Below are 14,567 nucleotides of genomic sequence, written 5' to 3' on the forward strand. Positions count from 1 at the left end.
AAAAAAAAAAAAAAAAAAAAGAATTCTTAGTATTTACAAGAGCAAAACATCACCAAATCGGGACCCGATTTCCTGTGGATTCCAAAATACAGCATACTACCAGACACAACATAGAGTTTCTCATTCAAAACCACTTTACAACAGCTTTCAGCCCATGGATAAGGCACTCTCTTCTCCCAGATTTCCCTGCGCTTGGGGTGTGTCTTCCACACACAGTGTACACACTGACCAGGAAAGCAGTTATGTCCTCCAGTTCACGGCCGTCGTCTACCCCGGGCAGGGAAACGCGTGGGAAGAGCCTCAGGCACCAAGAGGCTCTCGGCAGCGTTTCTCAGAATGGCTTCCAATTAGAAAAACAGCACACCCATTAGAGGGAATGGAAAGACAGCAGGTGACGGAGGACAGTCTGCCATACAGCCCCTGACGTGGCGTTTATAAAGATGTAACAGCATGTCACAATGCTTGAAGCCAAATAGCACAAGACAGTAAGAAATACATGTAGAAAAAATGTCAGGCATAGAAACAGAAGAACAGATGGACGAAGCAGCTATGGCTGCGACAGGATGGGCTCTGGGGGACTTTTTTCCATTTCTACTTTCTGTACTTTGAATTCTTTTCTACTAAACTCATATTACTTGTTCAATGATTTTTAAAGCCCACTTAAAATGACCAGAGAAGACGGTTCCCAGAGCATGTGGCAGGGTGACTGACCATGGACTTCCAGACACCTGCCCAGGACCCAACAGCCGGTCCACATCGCCGCAGCTGGGATTACCTCGCTCATCAGTTTGTCCCGTGCGCTGCGCTCTCGGGCCCACTCTGCCTCTCTCTTTTCCCACATCTCCTTGGCCTCCTCCCTGGACAAACACAAAAGGGACAGCAGGCTCCTCCCGGCCCTGACAGGAAGCGAGCTACAGAACAGACAGGGCTGCAGGGCACACGGCTTCTGCAGGGCCACCCTGCAGATAAACATCCGCACACACTTTGAAAAGATTACAATTAAGGACAGCATCCATGGAAAGTACTGTTGAAAGTTTTTTACTTTTTTATTTTTGAGATGGGTCTCACTCTGTTGCCCACGCTAGAGTGCAGTGGTACGAATCTAGGCCCACTGCAACCTCCACCTCCCAGGTTCAAGTGATTCTCCCATTTAGCCTCCCAAATAGCTGGGACTACAGGTATGAACAACCACGCCTGGCCAATTTGTGTATTTTTGGTAGATACTGGGGTTTTGCCATGTTGCCCAGGCTGATCTCGAACTCTTAGGCTCAAGCGATCCACCTGCCTTGGCCTCTCAAAGCGCTGGGATTACAGGTGTGAGCCTCCACGCCCAGCCAATAGATATTTTAGTAACAGGTGACCCATGGGGCATTTCAAGGTACCAGAGTGCAGGCCAGGAGCGTCTGGCCCAGTCAGTGGCCGCCACTCACCTCATCAGCACCTGCAGCTCTGCCTCCCGCGCCCGCTCCAGTTGCAGCTGCTCCTCAATGGCCTGCTTCATCCAGGCCGCATCGGCCACAGCTTGCTCCCGCCTGGCCAGGTTGAGGCGCTGGCTCTCGTTCTCCTTCTCAAGCAGGGCCTGCAGGATCCGCCTGTCTGCCTCCTAGAGGAAGCAGAGGGTGGCATGTGGCTGGGCTGGACAGAGTCCTTCTGCAGTGAGAGCCTACAGAGGGGCCTGCCCTCCCTTTCCTTTCTACACAGACATTAGTGATCCTACACAGTGTTCTCAAGACAGAGCTGGGAAGATGCTGAATTATTTCTGGAACAGACCGGGGATAACCACGAGGGGTGGTTCAGACACCGCACAGGTCTAGGAGCTTCCCTCTGGCTAAAGGGAGACTCTGCCACCACCACATCCCCTCAGACACACCTGGTTGCACAACTTTTTGGAATACAACTTGGCAAAAATTCCACTTGTAAGAATAAAGACCACAGTGACACAAAGGTGCAAAACACTCATTGCAGCTTTTATATAAGAGGGAAAAACCAGAAACAACCATAATGCTCCTTGGTGGGGAATTAGCTACTATGCACGTAGACATAATGGAAGCATTAAAAGAATGCAGGAGGCTGGGCACCGGGGCTCATGCCTGCAATCCCAGCACTTTCAGAGGCTGAGGTGGGAGGATCACTTGGGCCTAGGAGTTCAAGACCAGCCTGGGCAATGTAGCAAGACCCCATCTCTACAAAGCATGGTGATGCACACCTATGGTCCCAGCTACTCAAGAGGCTGAGGTGGGAGGATGGCTTGAGCCCGGGAGGTCGAGGCTGCAGTGAGCCGTGATGATGCCACTGCACTCCAGCCTGGACAATAGAGCAAGACCCCATGAAAAACAGCTGCACACCAGGACCACCTGTGCCACTGTGCCCCATGCTGGGTCTGTCCCCCTCACTGCAAGGGAGCTCATCAAAGTACTTAGGAATATGAAGGAGCTATTTGAAAAGAACAGGTTCAATCTAAGCATAATGACCTTTTTTTGTTTGTTCTTTTTGAGACAGAGTCTCACTCTGTTGCCCAGGCCTGAGCACAGTGGTGCGAACTCGGCTCACTGCAACCTCCACCTCCTGGGTTCAAACAATTATCCTGTCTCAACCCCCCAAGTAGCTGGGATTACAGGCAGGCACCACCATGCCCAGCTAGTTTTTGTTGTTGTTTTGAGAGAAGTCTCGCTCTTGTCCCCCAGGTTTGAGTGCAATGGCTCAATCTTAGCTTACTGCAACCTCCGCCTCCCGGGTTCAAACGATTGTCCTGCCTCTGCCTCCCAAGTAGCTGGGATTAAGGCGCCTGCCATCACGCCCGGCTAATTCTTGTATTTTTTAGTAGAGACGGGGTTACACCATGTTGGTCAGGCTGGTCTCAAACTCCTGACCTCAGGTGATCCGCCTGCCTTGGCCTCCCAAAGCGCTGGGATTACAGGCGTGAGCCACCATGCCTGGCCATGCCCAGCTAGTTTTTGTATTTTTAGCAGAGATAGGGTTTCACCATGTCATTCAGGCTGGCCTCAAACTTCTGACCTCAGGTGATCCGCCTGCCTCGGCCTCTCAAAGTGCTGGGATTACAGGCGTGAGGCACCGTGCATCTTTTTAAAAATTAGAGATTTAGTGTTAATTGAAGATGTTGAGGAATGCAACCTCAATTAGATTTAAATACAAAATACAAAACAAAACAAACCTCCACCTCTCTGTATGTAAATATATCTAGAAAGATGTGCACCAAACAGACACCTCTGAGGACAGAGATTGCAGGCACTGGTCAAGGGGGTGATCTCACTTTGTGTTGGGCTGTTAAGTAACATGTTTACTGAAAAACAATTTGATGTTTTGATATCTGTATCTATCCATCTATGCTGGCAAAGGATCCTTACGGTCAAGCTAATTAACATATCCATCATCTCACAGTTGGTTTTTCTGGTGACAACACTTAAGATTGACTCTCTTAGCAAATTTCAAGAATACAATAAGGTATCATCAGCTGTGGTCAACATGTTGGACACTATTCCTGGATCTCCTGAGGGATGTACCCTTTGACCAACATCTCCCCTTTCCCCCAACCCCTCACTGTCTTTTCATTCTTATGAGAATACACTCATATACTAAGCAATGGAAGACTTTTTTTTCAAAAGAGGGTAAGAAAGATGTCAGGCTGTCTCTTCAGACTTACCAACTCCTCTTGGATCTGCTGTGTGCGTCTGTTGAGTTGAGCGTTATACTGATGTCTCAAGAAGCGCCTGAAGGAGAATCAAATGTGTGCTGCCTTCAGTATCTCAGAAAGAATGAAATAGTAGTTAGACAACTGCTGACCAGGGTATCTACTTCATGGTTTCAGCAACACGAATGCAAGTCTGAAAAAGCAAGAAGCCCACCCGCCTGGGAAGAGTGGGGGGCCCTCTGACACACACCCCAGCTCTGCCTTCTGCCGGAAGGCTTCCATCTGCTTCCGCTCTTCCTCCAGCCTCTCCAGCTCCCACCGCTGCTTCAACAGATTCTCCTGCTCCTTCTTTAGTTTGGTCGCCTGTGGTGATGATGAGAGTAAGCTCGACCGAGATCTGAGATCGTGGGAATCAGATCTTCCTTCATTCTCCATCTCCACTTCTCGCAGACACTACACAATGGTGGCCTGGCCACGCAGGTGGTCACGATCCCCTCCCACCACTCACTTACTCATCCCATCTCATCTGAGCCATTTCCTGCAAGGGCCTTTCTAAGCCCCAAACTCTAAACTCCCACAGGATCCTGCACTGGTCCACACTTACTGTAACTTAACAACTGTCCTCCCCCTGACACAGCCCCCACCAGGAGGTCAGGACTGTGGGCCTCGGTCAGGCTCTACCTCTAGTTCCCAACCCAGGGCTCAGCACCTAGAATAAGTAGTAGGCACTAAGGATGTAGTTCCTGAATCATGGCCTGGGCAAGGGGAGGGGTCACAGGAGATGGGCCTCCCTCATCTAAATAGAAAGATCTAATTCTTTCAAGGAAACTGTGCCATGTTCTCCAAAAACAGCTCCTGGACCAAAAACCCTCAGTTATGCCTCGAGACCCGAAACCTGCTCCCCATGGAGAGCTGGGTGCCAGACCACCCGACTAAATCGTGCCTACTCAGTGCACTGGAAAATCCAGATTCTAAGAAGGTTCTCCAACAGCAGGCCGCTAAGCACCTCTAAGAGAACAGCTACTGGCTCCGTGTTGTTAACGTTCTGGAATCCAGGCACGCAAATGTGGAGGCTGGGAAAGCAGGAGGCGGAAGGGGATGTGTGGGAGCGGGAGAAGCCGGCTGCTGCCGCCCGTTGCGGAACCTCAGCCCTGCTATGGCTCTTCTCAGGGCAGCCCCTCAAGGGCCCATCTCACACTAACGAGCAGCTGTGGAGGAGGTCATGGCCGACAGGGGCTTGTGCCCACCTCCACTTCCTTCAGTTTCAGCTCCTCCATCTGCTGCAGCAGCGCCTCGGCCTGGAGCTTGTCCTCCAGCTGCCTCCTCTCCTCTTCGGCTTTCATCCGTTCTAGTGCCTCCCTTCGGGCCCTTTCATATTCATTTTCGTACCGTTTGTTCTCTTGCTCTGCGGTGGCTTCTTGCTACAAAGGACCAAATGAACACAGGAGGTCAGTATCTGTACTGTAAGCCAACAAAAACCCAGCTTCCTGCCGCCATTCTGCAGGCCACAGGGGCCAGGCAGATCCTGTCTGAATCCCAAATGACAATGCCCTCAGAGACCAAGTCAGGGAGCGGCTTGATAATGTTGGGTTTCCTCCCCACTCAACAAAACACTTTCTAAAATGAACCAGGCAGCAAAGTGACCAGTGCACGGAGGTGTGGAAGCTCAACCCCAAAGGGCTACTGGAAGCCACGGCTGCGAGTTTATGATACAAATTTCATCAAAAGAGCGACAAAGGCCGGGCACGGTGGCTCAAGCCTGTAATCCCAGCACTTTGGGAGGCCGAGACGGGCGGATCACGAGGTCAGGAGATCGAGACCATCCTGGCTAACACGGTGAAACTCCGTCTCTACTAAAAAAATACCAAAAACTAGCCGGGCGAGGTGGCGGGCGCCTGTAGTCCCAGCTACTTGAGAGGCTGAGGCAGGAGAACGGCGTGAACCCGGGAGGCGGAGCTTGCAGTGAGCTGAGATCAGGCCACTGCACTCCAGCCTGGGCGACAGAAGCGAGACTCCGTCTCAAAAAAACAAAACAAAACAAAACAAAACAAAAAAAGAGCGACAAAAACGCCCTTAAAGACACATGTTCTAGCTGGACCCTGTGGCCCATGCCTTTAATCCCAGCCCTTTGAGAGGCCGAGGTGGGAGAATCTTTTAAGGCCAGGAGGCCAGACCAGCCTGGGCAACAGAACAAGACCCCATCTCTATAAAAACTAAAAAATTAGCTGGGCACAGTGGTGCATACATGTGGTCCTAGCTACTCAGGAAGCCGAGTTAGGAGGACTGCTTGAGCCCAGCTGGTCGAGGCTGCAGTGAGCTATGAATTGCACCACTGCACGCCAGCCTGGGTGACAGAGCAAGACCCTGCCTCCAAAAGAAAAAAAGAAGACGCATACTCTACTTGCCACCTCCCAGTCCTGGTCACCTGGCCTTATTCTGCCCTGAGAATTATCACATAGGATTCTGGTATGTGTAAGAGCAAACGTTCAGTTTTCACATGTGTCAAGTAAACTGAGAAAGAGTATACTATACTCCTTAACTGGAGTCACTGACGCTGAAAATGGTAAAGGAATGCAAAGACGCCAACAGTCATGCACAGCAGAATGCGGGGCTATTCCCAGAGCTGCACACCACACCTGTTTTTTTTCTTCTTTCTGCATTTCCCAAGAGTTTACCACATGCTTCTGGTGAAGGTCCAGCTCCACCTGAGGATGGAAGGGGGAGGGTGTGAATCTCCTCACAGGCATCCAGTAGAGAGCGTGGGGCGACTTCAACATGTACAGTGTGAATGCAAGTCAATCAGAAGACCAAATGACCAGGAGCTCCTACATCAATCTCCGGAGCGGGTACAAAGTAACAGAGACTTCCTTCCCACTAGCCCTGGGGTTAAGCTGGACGCTGAGATGGAAATACAATTTCGAAGGCCACCGTGGGTTGGTCTCCTGCATGCCAGGCCCTGGGAGACAGCTGGGTGAGGAGAAGACTCAACCCTGTGTCTGGGTCCCCAAAGCTTGCTCTGCAGAGCAGATGGAAAATGTACTCCCTGTAGCAAGTGATGCGCCAGTGGGTGCAACAAGTTTAGGATTGTTAGTAAGAGATTCGAGCACAGAGAATCTCCTGGATTAGAAAATGGATCACAACATTCAATCCAAATCTTTTGTCTGGGAAACTGTTTATAAAATTAGCCGGATATGGAGGCACCCACCTGTAGCCTCAGCTACTCGGGAGGCTGAGGTGGGAGGATCACTTGAGCCCAGGTTCAAGACCAGCCGGAGCAACATAGGGAGACCCTGTCTCTACAAAAAAGTTTTACAATAATCTTTCCCAACTTACAGCTGTGAACGCAGGCAACTAACTTGAATGTTCTGAATAAACTTTTCTGATTTAACGGCTCTGGATGATTCCACCGAAGCCAACAGGGCTAAGGAGTCCCCCCACAGATTAGTGCACACTACACAAAAGCACTAGATGTTCCATTATGTAGTGACTGGCGATTTCTAAATGTTAACTATGAATCACGTGAAGGCACCAAATGTACACAAACACTGTAAGTTGAAAATAAATGAGTAACGGTGAGGGATGATCTCCCTACAGCCAAATCTCCACTGAACAAGGCCACCAAGCCAAGAGGCCACCCCCTCTCCTGCAGTTTGTCCTCCTCTCCCCTGCCAGCCTAGTTCAGGCCTTCACCATCCCCCAGCTGGGCTGTCGCAGCACCCCTCCCTGCCAGCTGGCACACTGCTGCCAGACGGCTCTCTCTGAAATGCAGCCGGGATCCTGTGTGCCGCCCCCAGCACCTTCAGAGGAAGGTCACACAAGCTCTTATGGCGTCTGGCACCGTCTGCCTCGCCAGCGTCATTTCTTCGGGTTCTCCCTATCTGACATCCTAGCCTCACCCAGACACTTTCAGCTCCCGGGGCTCACTCTGCTCTCAAATCTCAGGCCTGGTTCTCACAGTCACATCAACCTAGAACATCCTTTCCTCACCTCTACACACATACATCCCTTCAAACTCTTCTACCCTAGGAACTCCTCTGGGAAGCCTCCCCGACCCCTCCAGAGTTGAGTGTGCTGGCCCATGATCATCCTCTCAGGCTGGCCCAGCGCCCTGCATCCTGCCCGGTAATGAGCTATCCACTGTTTCCCGTGCTGGAGACAGCAGAAACCACGTCTAATCTCCATGCCCCCACCTGGTAGAACAGGCAGCAGAGGTTCAATCAACATTTGTTCAACAACTGAATGAACCGCTCAGTGCAGCCTGTGCCAGATCTTCTGCCTGGCGCTCTTTTCAGGTGGCTCAAGGTTCCCTCCTCTGTTTCAACCCAGTACAAGATACGTGTTAAAAAAAAAAAAAAAAAAAAATGTCTGGAAACATGATTTCATCTACTTAGGCAAATCAATGGAGGTCTCTGATTTTCACCTCTCGAAGTTTCGGGTTGTTCTTTTTCCAGTGTTCATACAAAAGTTGTTCAGCAATCTATCAAGAAAACACAAAATGGAAAGCCTGATGTCAGTTTTCAAATCCATTCACGTTTTGGATGACACACAGTGGAAGTCAGCTCAGGCTATGAGTGCCTCCACTCACACTGTCACTGCACCCACTGTTCAAACCCTTGTGCTTCACATGCACAGCTCTGAGAACCACATGGCACTACCAAATGACTCCTGCAATGGTGACAAAAGGGAACCAAAATCTGATGCTACACAGAGGTCCTATCTAGGGGGTCTCAAAATAATACAGCAGGCTGAAAAGCACAGATCAGGGCTCACTGTTTCACATAACTACTTTGGAAGGTAAAACAGATTAGTCCCAGATCTCTATGGGCCCACAGAACTGAAAGGAAAAGCACTCAGATATAATGATTGAAGGGGCTAAAGAGAATACAGCTAACTGATCCATAACCCAGTCCCTGCACAAGGACATAAGCTCCTTTCCTGCTGGCTCTGGAGTTAACAGGCCTCTCATCAGACCTGAGCAGCCAGGAATGGCCCTATATGTACGACACACTCAGGCTGGGGGCACTCCTGCTCCACAGCCTCCTGAAGGCCTCTGGGAAGTTACCAGTTTCCTCTGCTCTTCTCTGGCCGATTTCAGCTTCCCGTGCTGCTCCCGGATTCTTCTTTCGTGCAAGTTCATGCTCAGCCTCAGCTCCTCCAGTTCTCCGGCCAGGAGGTCCTGCTCCTCCCGCATGAGCTGCCTGAGCTTCTCCTGTCGGGCCTCCAGACTCTTCCTCTTCTCTTCCTTCATCTTCTGACGCTGATAGGCGTGCATGCTGGGTGAAAGGGGGCCTGCCTGAATCAATCATGCTACAGCCACAGGGAGCGTGCTCTGCTCTGCTGTGTAGGTAAAAGAGGCTGAGGTAGTAGATGTGTCATGATGATACAGGAATGTGTCCCCAGCCAAAGTGAAGACAGCAGGTCACAGAATAGTATGCCTAAGAGAAAATCTTGTTTTTGCAAAAAGAAAATGTATAAATGTATAAATAATGTATATATTATCCACCACATAAATCCTACAGCATACGTCTGCTGTAGCCCTACTTGACTGATGAGGAAAGCAAAGCTCATACATTCAACAAGAGACACCGTCAGGATTTCCATCTAGGTCTATCTGACTTCAAAGCCTATGCTTTTGGCCTCCATGTGTTTACATGTATTTCTATAAAAGCAGGTTTTTGTGCGTGTGTTTAAGCACAAATATCAGTGGGTAAAAGCATGGAAAGATACCTGCGAGACTGTTAACTGTGGCTCTCTCTGGGGATAAGGGGTTACAAGCAGGCTTCCAAATTCTATCATATTCTTCTGCATCATTTTATCTTCTTCAATGCCAATGTATGGCTGCACTGATGATCTTTTTTTCCACTTCCAGCTGGAAAAACATCACCATGCAGGTAATTCATGCTGCCTGGCAAATCCTAGAAATCCTGCTCTCCCTAAATCCTTAAGGCCTGATCCCCTGACCGGCAAGTAGCCCCCACCTCCATACAATCGGCAGTTACCGCAAAATTACCTCCGCTGGTAGGAGGTTTTAGAGCTCCATTCTGCCTGTTTGGAGCTACAGATGTCAGACACCCTGAAGTAACGGCTGTTCTGCTCCCATTGCTGCCGAAGCCGGGCCTCCTGCTCTCGCTGTCGTGCTAACTGCTGATTCAGGCGCTGCTGGCTGCACCAGTAGGACGGCAGCGTGGGGAGTGCCATCTGAGAACAGTAATGGGAGGAAAGTGAGCCACTGCAAACCCCAGGAACCCTCACCAGCTTGGCCTCATCCCTTTAACGAGTGGTCACCGCCCCTTGGCTGCACAGTGAAATCACTGGGTGGAACTTAAAAGAAAAAAAAAAAAAAAAGACATGCCTGAGCCCCACTCCAAACTAATTCAATCAAAAAACTTAGTGGGGCCCAAGCATCAGCATTTTTAAAAATGATCTGCCACTAGTGCTGCAAATTACCAATTTAAATACACCTTAGGCTGGGTGCGGTGGCTCACGCCTGTAATTCCAGCACTTTGGAAGGTCAGGAGTTCAAGACAGTCAGGCCAACATAGTGAAATCCTGTTTCTACTAAAAATACAAAAATTAGCCAGGCATGCTGGTGGGCATCTGTAATCCCAGCTCCTTGGGAGGCTGAGGCAGGAGAATCGCCTGAACCCAGGAGGTGGAGGTTGCAGTGAGCCAAGATCGTGCCACTGCACTCCAGCCTAGGCGACAGTGCAAGACTTCGTCTCAAAACAAAACAAACAATAAACCTTAGCCAGATGCGGTGGCTCACGCCTGTAATGCCAACACTTTGGGTGGCTGAGGCAGGAGGATCACTTGAGGCCAGGAGTTGGAGACCAGCCACATCATGAGACCTCATCTCGACAAAAAATCAAAAATTAGCTAGGAGTGGTGGCACGTCTGTAATCCCAGCTACTCAGGAGGCTGAGGCAGGAGGACTGCTTGAGCCCAGGACGTCAAGGCTGCAGCGAGCCACGATAGCACCACTGCACTCAGCCTGGGCGACAGTGAGACTCTGTCTCAAAAAAAAACTAAAACATCAAAAATTCTGGACTGCATGCACCCAGCTGTGGGACACAACAGACAGACACAGGGATTGTCCTAAGATTGCTAGACTAGGCACATCGGGGGCATTTACGCTCTACTTAAACAGAGACAATAATGTAAGGAACACATGTACGTGCCAAGCAGTCAATACATACGACTTTTTTTCATTCTTACAATCACCTCGCTTTAAGTTCGAAGAGGTGAAGTGATTTGCTCAGGATCACAGAGCCAGGAAGTAAAGGAAATAAACAAGCTGGGTTCCTAATTCATGTCCATCTGAGACCAGAGCCCACGGTTCTCTACACTGCGAGGGGCTGCCTGTTGGGACCAACCTGCCCCGGCTCTGGCAGCCCCCGGGGAGGGACCTCGCCTGATACAACACTCGGAAGTATTTTGGGCTACCATGGAGGACAGACCTTTCACCCTGCAGATGAAGAAGCTGAGAGCTAGAGAGAGGAACTGCCTGAGCAATGTAGGGATACATCTGGAGCCCTGAAAGCAGAGAGCAGTCTCACTCCAGGCACCAATTCCCCTGCCTCAAAAGCTGTCCTCGAGTGCAGGGTCGATGCAGTGCCTGGGTAGGAACGCCTGTCGAATGAATGAAAAAGCCTGGTCCACGCCAAGAATCTCATACTCGAGGTCCTCCAGGTTTGGGGGCAAACACTCTGCATCTGTGGTACAAATGTAGCCGGCAAGCTGCTAACGTGTGACCTCGGTCTCGAGACCGTGGCAAGCTTCACATACTTTTTTCCCCGCCCCGTAAAGCCGCCAGTGGATCTATCTTTGCATCAAGAGTCAAAAGTCTAAGATTCCGATCCCGGATTGGCCACCCACAAGCTGGGCTGCTTCCCGAACACGTCTCATCCCTCTCTCGACCTGAACATGCACGTGCAACAAAGGGGGTCACGGCACGTCGGGAGCAGAGTGAGGACCCCGGAGGCGCCCTGAGCTGGCGTACGTGGACTGCCGCCCCGGTTCCCGCCCGCGCGGGCCGCCTGCGGGCCCCTGCCCTAACTCCGGATCCGGCCGAGTCCAACCCCCCGACTCACATTTATCTGAGTCTCGGAGTTTCCCGAGAGTCCCCCGGCCCGAGTTCCCGCAGGCACGAAGTGGGCAGGCGAGTTCCGCAGTGTAATTTCCAGAGGCTCTACAGCAACGCCGGCAGTTTCCGCCCTGGTTGCGCCAGCAACGAGCCCGACGACGGAGCGTCGCAAGGGCCTCGCCTCCTTCAGCGCGAAGGGAGACTGTGTTTTTCTCTGGTGCCCCCTCGTGGCCGGCGGGAGATAAACAGCAAACGTCGCTACTCCTTGAAATACGGAAGGATGGAGGCAAAGAATCCGTCCGTGCACTACCCGTATTTGAGGATGGTGGTTACCATCACCTGAAGGTGAAGGCGGAAACCAGGGGGAGGAGAATATAAGCCAGTGATCCTCAAACCTGGCTGCGCATGGGAATCACCAGATACCAGCCTGGGCAACATAGAGGGACCCCTGTCTCTAAAAAAATTTTTAAACTTAACCCGGCATGGTGGGACTTGTGGTCCCAGCTACTTGGGAGACTGAGGTGGGAGGATCACTTAAGCCCAGGAGATCAAGGCTGCTGTGAGCCGTGACTGTGCCACTGCATTCCAGCCTCGGTGACAGAGCCAGACACTATCTCAAGAAAAAAGAAGAAAAAAATCCAGATACCTTAAAAAAAATCCAGATGCCCAAACGAAACCCCAAATCCCATCTGAGAGTACCAGTGTTTTCCAAAATTCCCCAGGTGTGTTCAATGTACAACTTGGGCAGAGACCTGCTGGCATAAGTAGATGGAAGTTATTGGTAATTTTTTTTTTTTTTTTTGAGACGGAGTCTTGCTCTGTCCCCACGTTGGAATGCAGTGGTGCAATCTCGGCTCACTGCAACCTCTGCCTCACGGGTTCAAACGATTACCCTGCCTCAGCCTCTCGAGTAGCTGGGACTACAGGCGCACGCCACCACACCCGGCTAATTTTTTGTATTTTAGTAGAGACAGGGTTTCACCATATTGGCCAGGCTGGTCTTGATCTCCTGACCTCATGATCCACCTGCCTCAGGCTCCCAAAGTGCTAGGATTACAGGAGTGAGCCACCGCGCCCAGTCAATAACTTTCTATTATAGTCATATTGGTGATGAGTTCAGGAGTGTTCATTCTATTAGTATGTTTTATAACTCATGTGTGCTACAAGTATTACATACCAACTATTCCATTAAAAAGAAAATGAAGAAAAATACTTACTTGTTTGTTCTCTTTTCTTTCATTTTCCTATTCTTTTGTTTCTTCTTCATTTCTCCATTCTCTATTCATCTCTGGTTTTCCTGGACGCAGCATCATGGCCTCAGATGGGTTCAGTGGCTCACGCCTGTAATCCCAGCACTTTGGGAGGCCAAGGAGGGTGGATTACCTGAGGTCAGGAGTTGAAGACCAGCCTGGCCAACACGATGAAACCCCATCTCTACTAAAAATATAAAAATTAGCCAGGCATGATGGCAGATGCTTGTAATCCTAGCTACTCGGGAAGCTGAGGCAGGAGGATCGCTAGAACCTGGGAGGCAGAGGTTGCAGTGAGCCAAGATTGCGCTGCTGCACTCCAGCCTGGGCGACAGAGTGAGCCTCTGTCTCGAAATTAAATAAATAAATAAAATTAGCAGGCCGTGGTGGCGCACACCTATAGTCCTAGCAACTTGGGAGGCTGAGGTGGGAGGATCACTTGAGCTCAGGACAGGGAGGCTGCAGTGAGCCGTGATCACACCATTGCACTCTAGCCTGAGTGACAGAGCGAGACCCTGTCTCAAAACATGGCCTCTACAGTCAGAACGCCCAGGTTTTAAGCTATACTGTGCTGGTGTAGTCTTGGGCAGGTCACTTCATCTGTCTGTGCCTCAGCTTCCTAGTCCGCGGAATGAGTAAAAATACCGGGCGTGGTGGCTCATGCCTGTAATCCCGGTACTTTGGGAGGCCAAGGCTGGCCGATCTCTTGAGGTCAGAAGCTCGAGACCAGCCTGGCCAACATGGTGAAACGCCATCTCTACTAAAAATATAAAAATTAGCTGGGCGTGGAGGCGGGCACCTGTAGTCCCAGCTACTCAGGAGGCTAAGGCAGGAGAATCGCTTGAACCCAGAAGGCAGGGGTTGCAGTGAGCCAAGATTGTGCCTCTGCACTTTAGCCTGGGTGACAGAGCAAGACTCTGTCTCAAAACAACAAAGCAAAACAAAAAATAGTGCAACTTTCTAGGGTTGCCCGTGTGAGAATAAATGGAGCATGCCCAGGAGTAGAGCATCCAGTGCATCCCAGGTGAGCCCAAACCTGAGCCTTCTTTCACATCCTCCTTTAGTTGGCACCCATTTAATCAGGGTCTGTCCCACTGTGTGCATAAGAGTCTTCAAGTTTCCCTCCCATTAGTCCCTACCCCCTTGGCCAAATTCATGGCCACTCTTTCATGTTGTGTCCCCAATGCAGAGGAGAGGCAGCAGCCCACTGCAGTCACTCAGCAGAGATGCCCACCCAACAAAGGAGACCAACACATAAATGTCTGTTGATAGGAACTTCAGAAACACATGAATTGGATCAGGCACAGTGGCTCACACCTGTAATCCCAGTATTTTGGGAGGCTGAGGCAGGTGGATCATTTGAGGTCAGGAGTTCGAGACCAGTCTGGCCAATGTGGTGAAACCTTGTCTCTACTGAAAATACAAAAATTAGCCAGGTGTGGTAGCACGCGCTTGTAATTCCAGCTACTTGGGAGGCTGAGGCATGAGAATCACTTGAACCCAGGAGACAGAGTTTACAGTGAGCCGAGATCCAACCACTGAACTCCAGCCTGGGCAACAGAGTGTTTAAAAAAAAAAAAAAAAA

General features: G+C 50.5%; 1 protein-coding gene across 1 annotated transcript in view; it reads right to left on the reverse strand.

Annotated features, from left to right (window-relative positions):
- Positions 1-11,938, reverse strand: part of TCHP (trichoplein keratin filament binding) — a 19,211-nt gene extending 7,273 nt beyond the window's left edge. The window contains exons 1-10 of the mRNA XM_017879690.1: positions 11,740-11,938; positions 9,660-9,847; positions 8,712-8,922; positions 8,070-8,126; positions 6,286-6,354; positions 4,897-5,070; positions 3,900-4,012; positions 3,662-3,728; positions 1,431-1,603; positions 776-857 (exon numbers count right to left, since the gene is read on the reverse strand). Coding sequence (XP_017735179.1) covers positions 776-857; positions 1,431-1,603; positions 3,662-3,728; positions 3,900-4,012; positions 4,897-5,070; positions 6,286-6,354; positions 8,070-8,126; positions 8,712-8,922; positions 9,660-9,847 — 1,134 coding nt within the window. The 5' untranslated portion in view covers positions 11,740-11,938. The remainder of the gene's footprint in view (positions 1-775; positions 858-1,430; positions 1,604-3,661; positions 3,729-3,899; positions 4,013-4,896; positions 5,071-6,285; positions 6,355-8,069; positions 8,127-8,711; positions 8,923-9,659; positions 9,848-11,739) is intronic.
- Positions 11,939-14,567: the final 2,629 nt, after the last annotated feature.

The sequence above is a fragment of the Rhinopithecus bieti genome, unplaced genomic scaffold, assembly GCF_001698545.2.
Source record: "Rhinopithecus bieti isolate Rb0 unplaced genomic scaffold, ASM169854v2 scaffold_11933, whole genome shotgun sequence".
NCBI classification, from domain to species: Eukaryota; Metazoa; Chordata; class Mammalia; order Primates; family Cercopithecidae; genus Rhinopithecus; species Rhinopithecus bieti.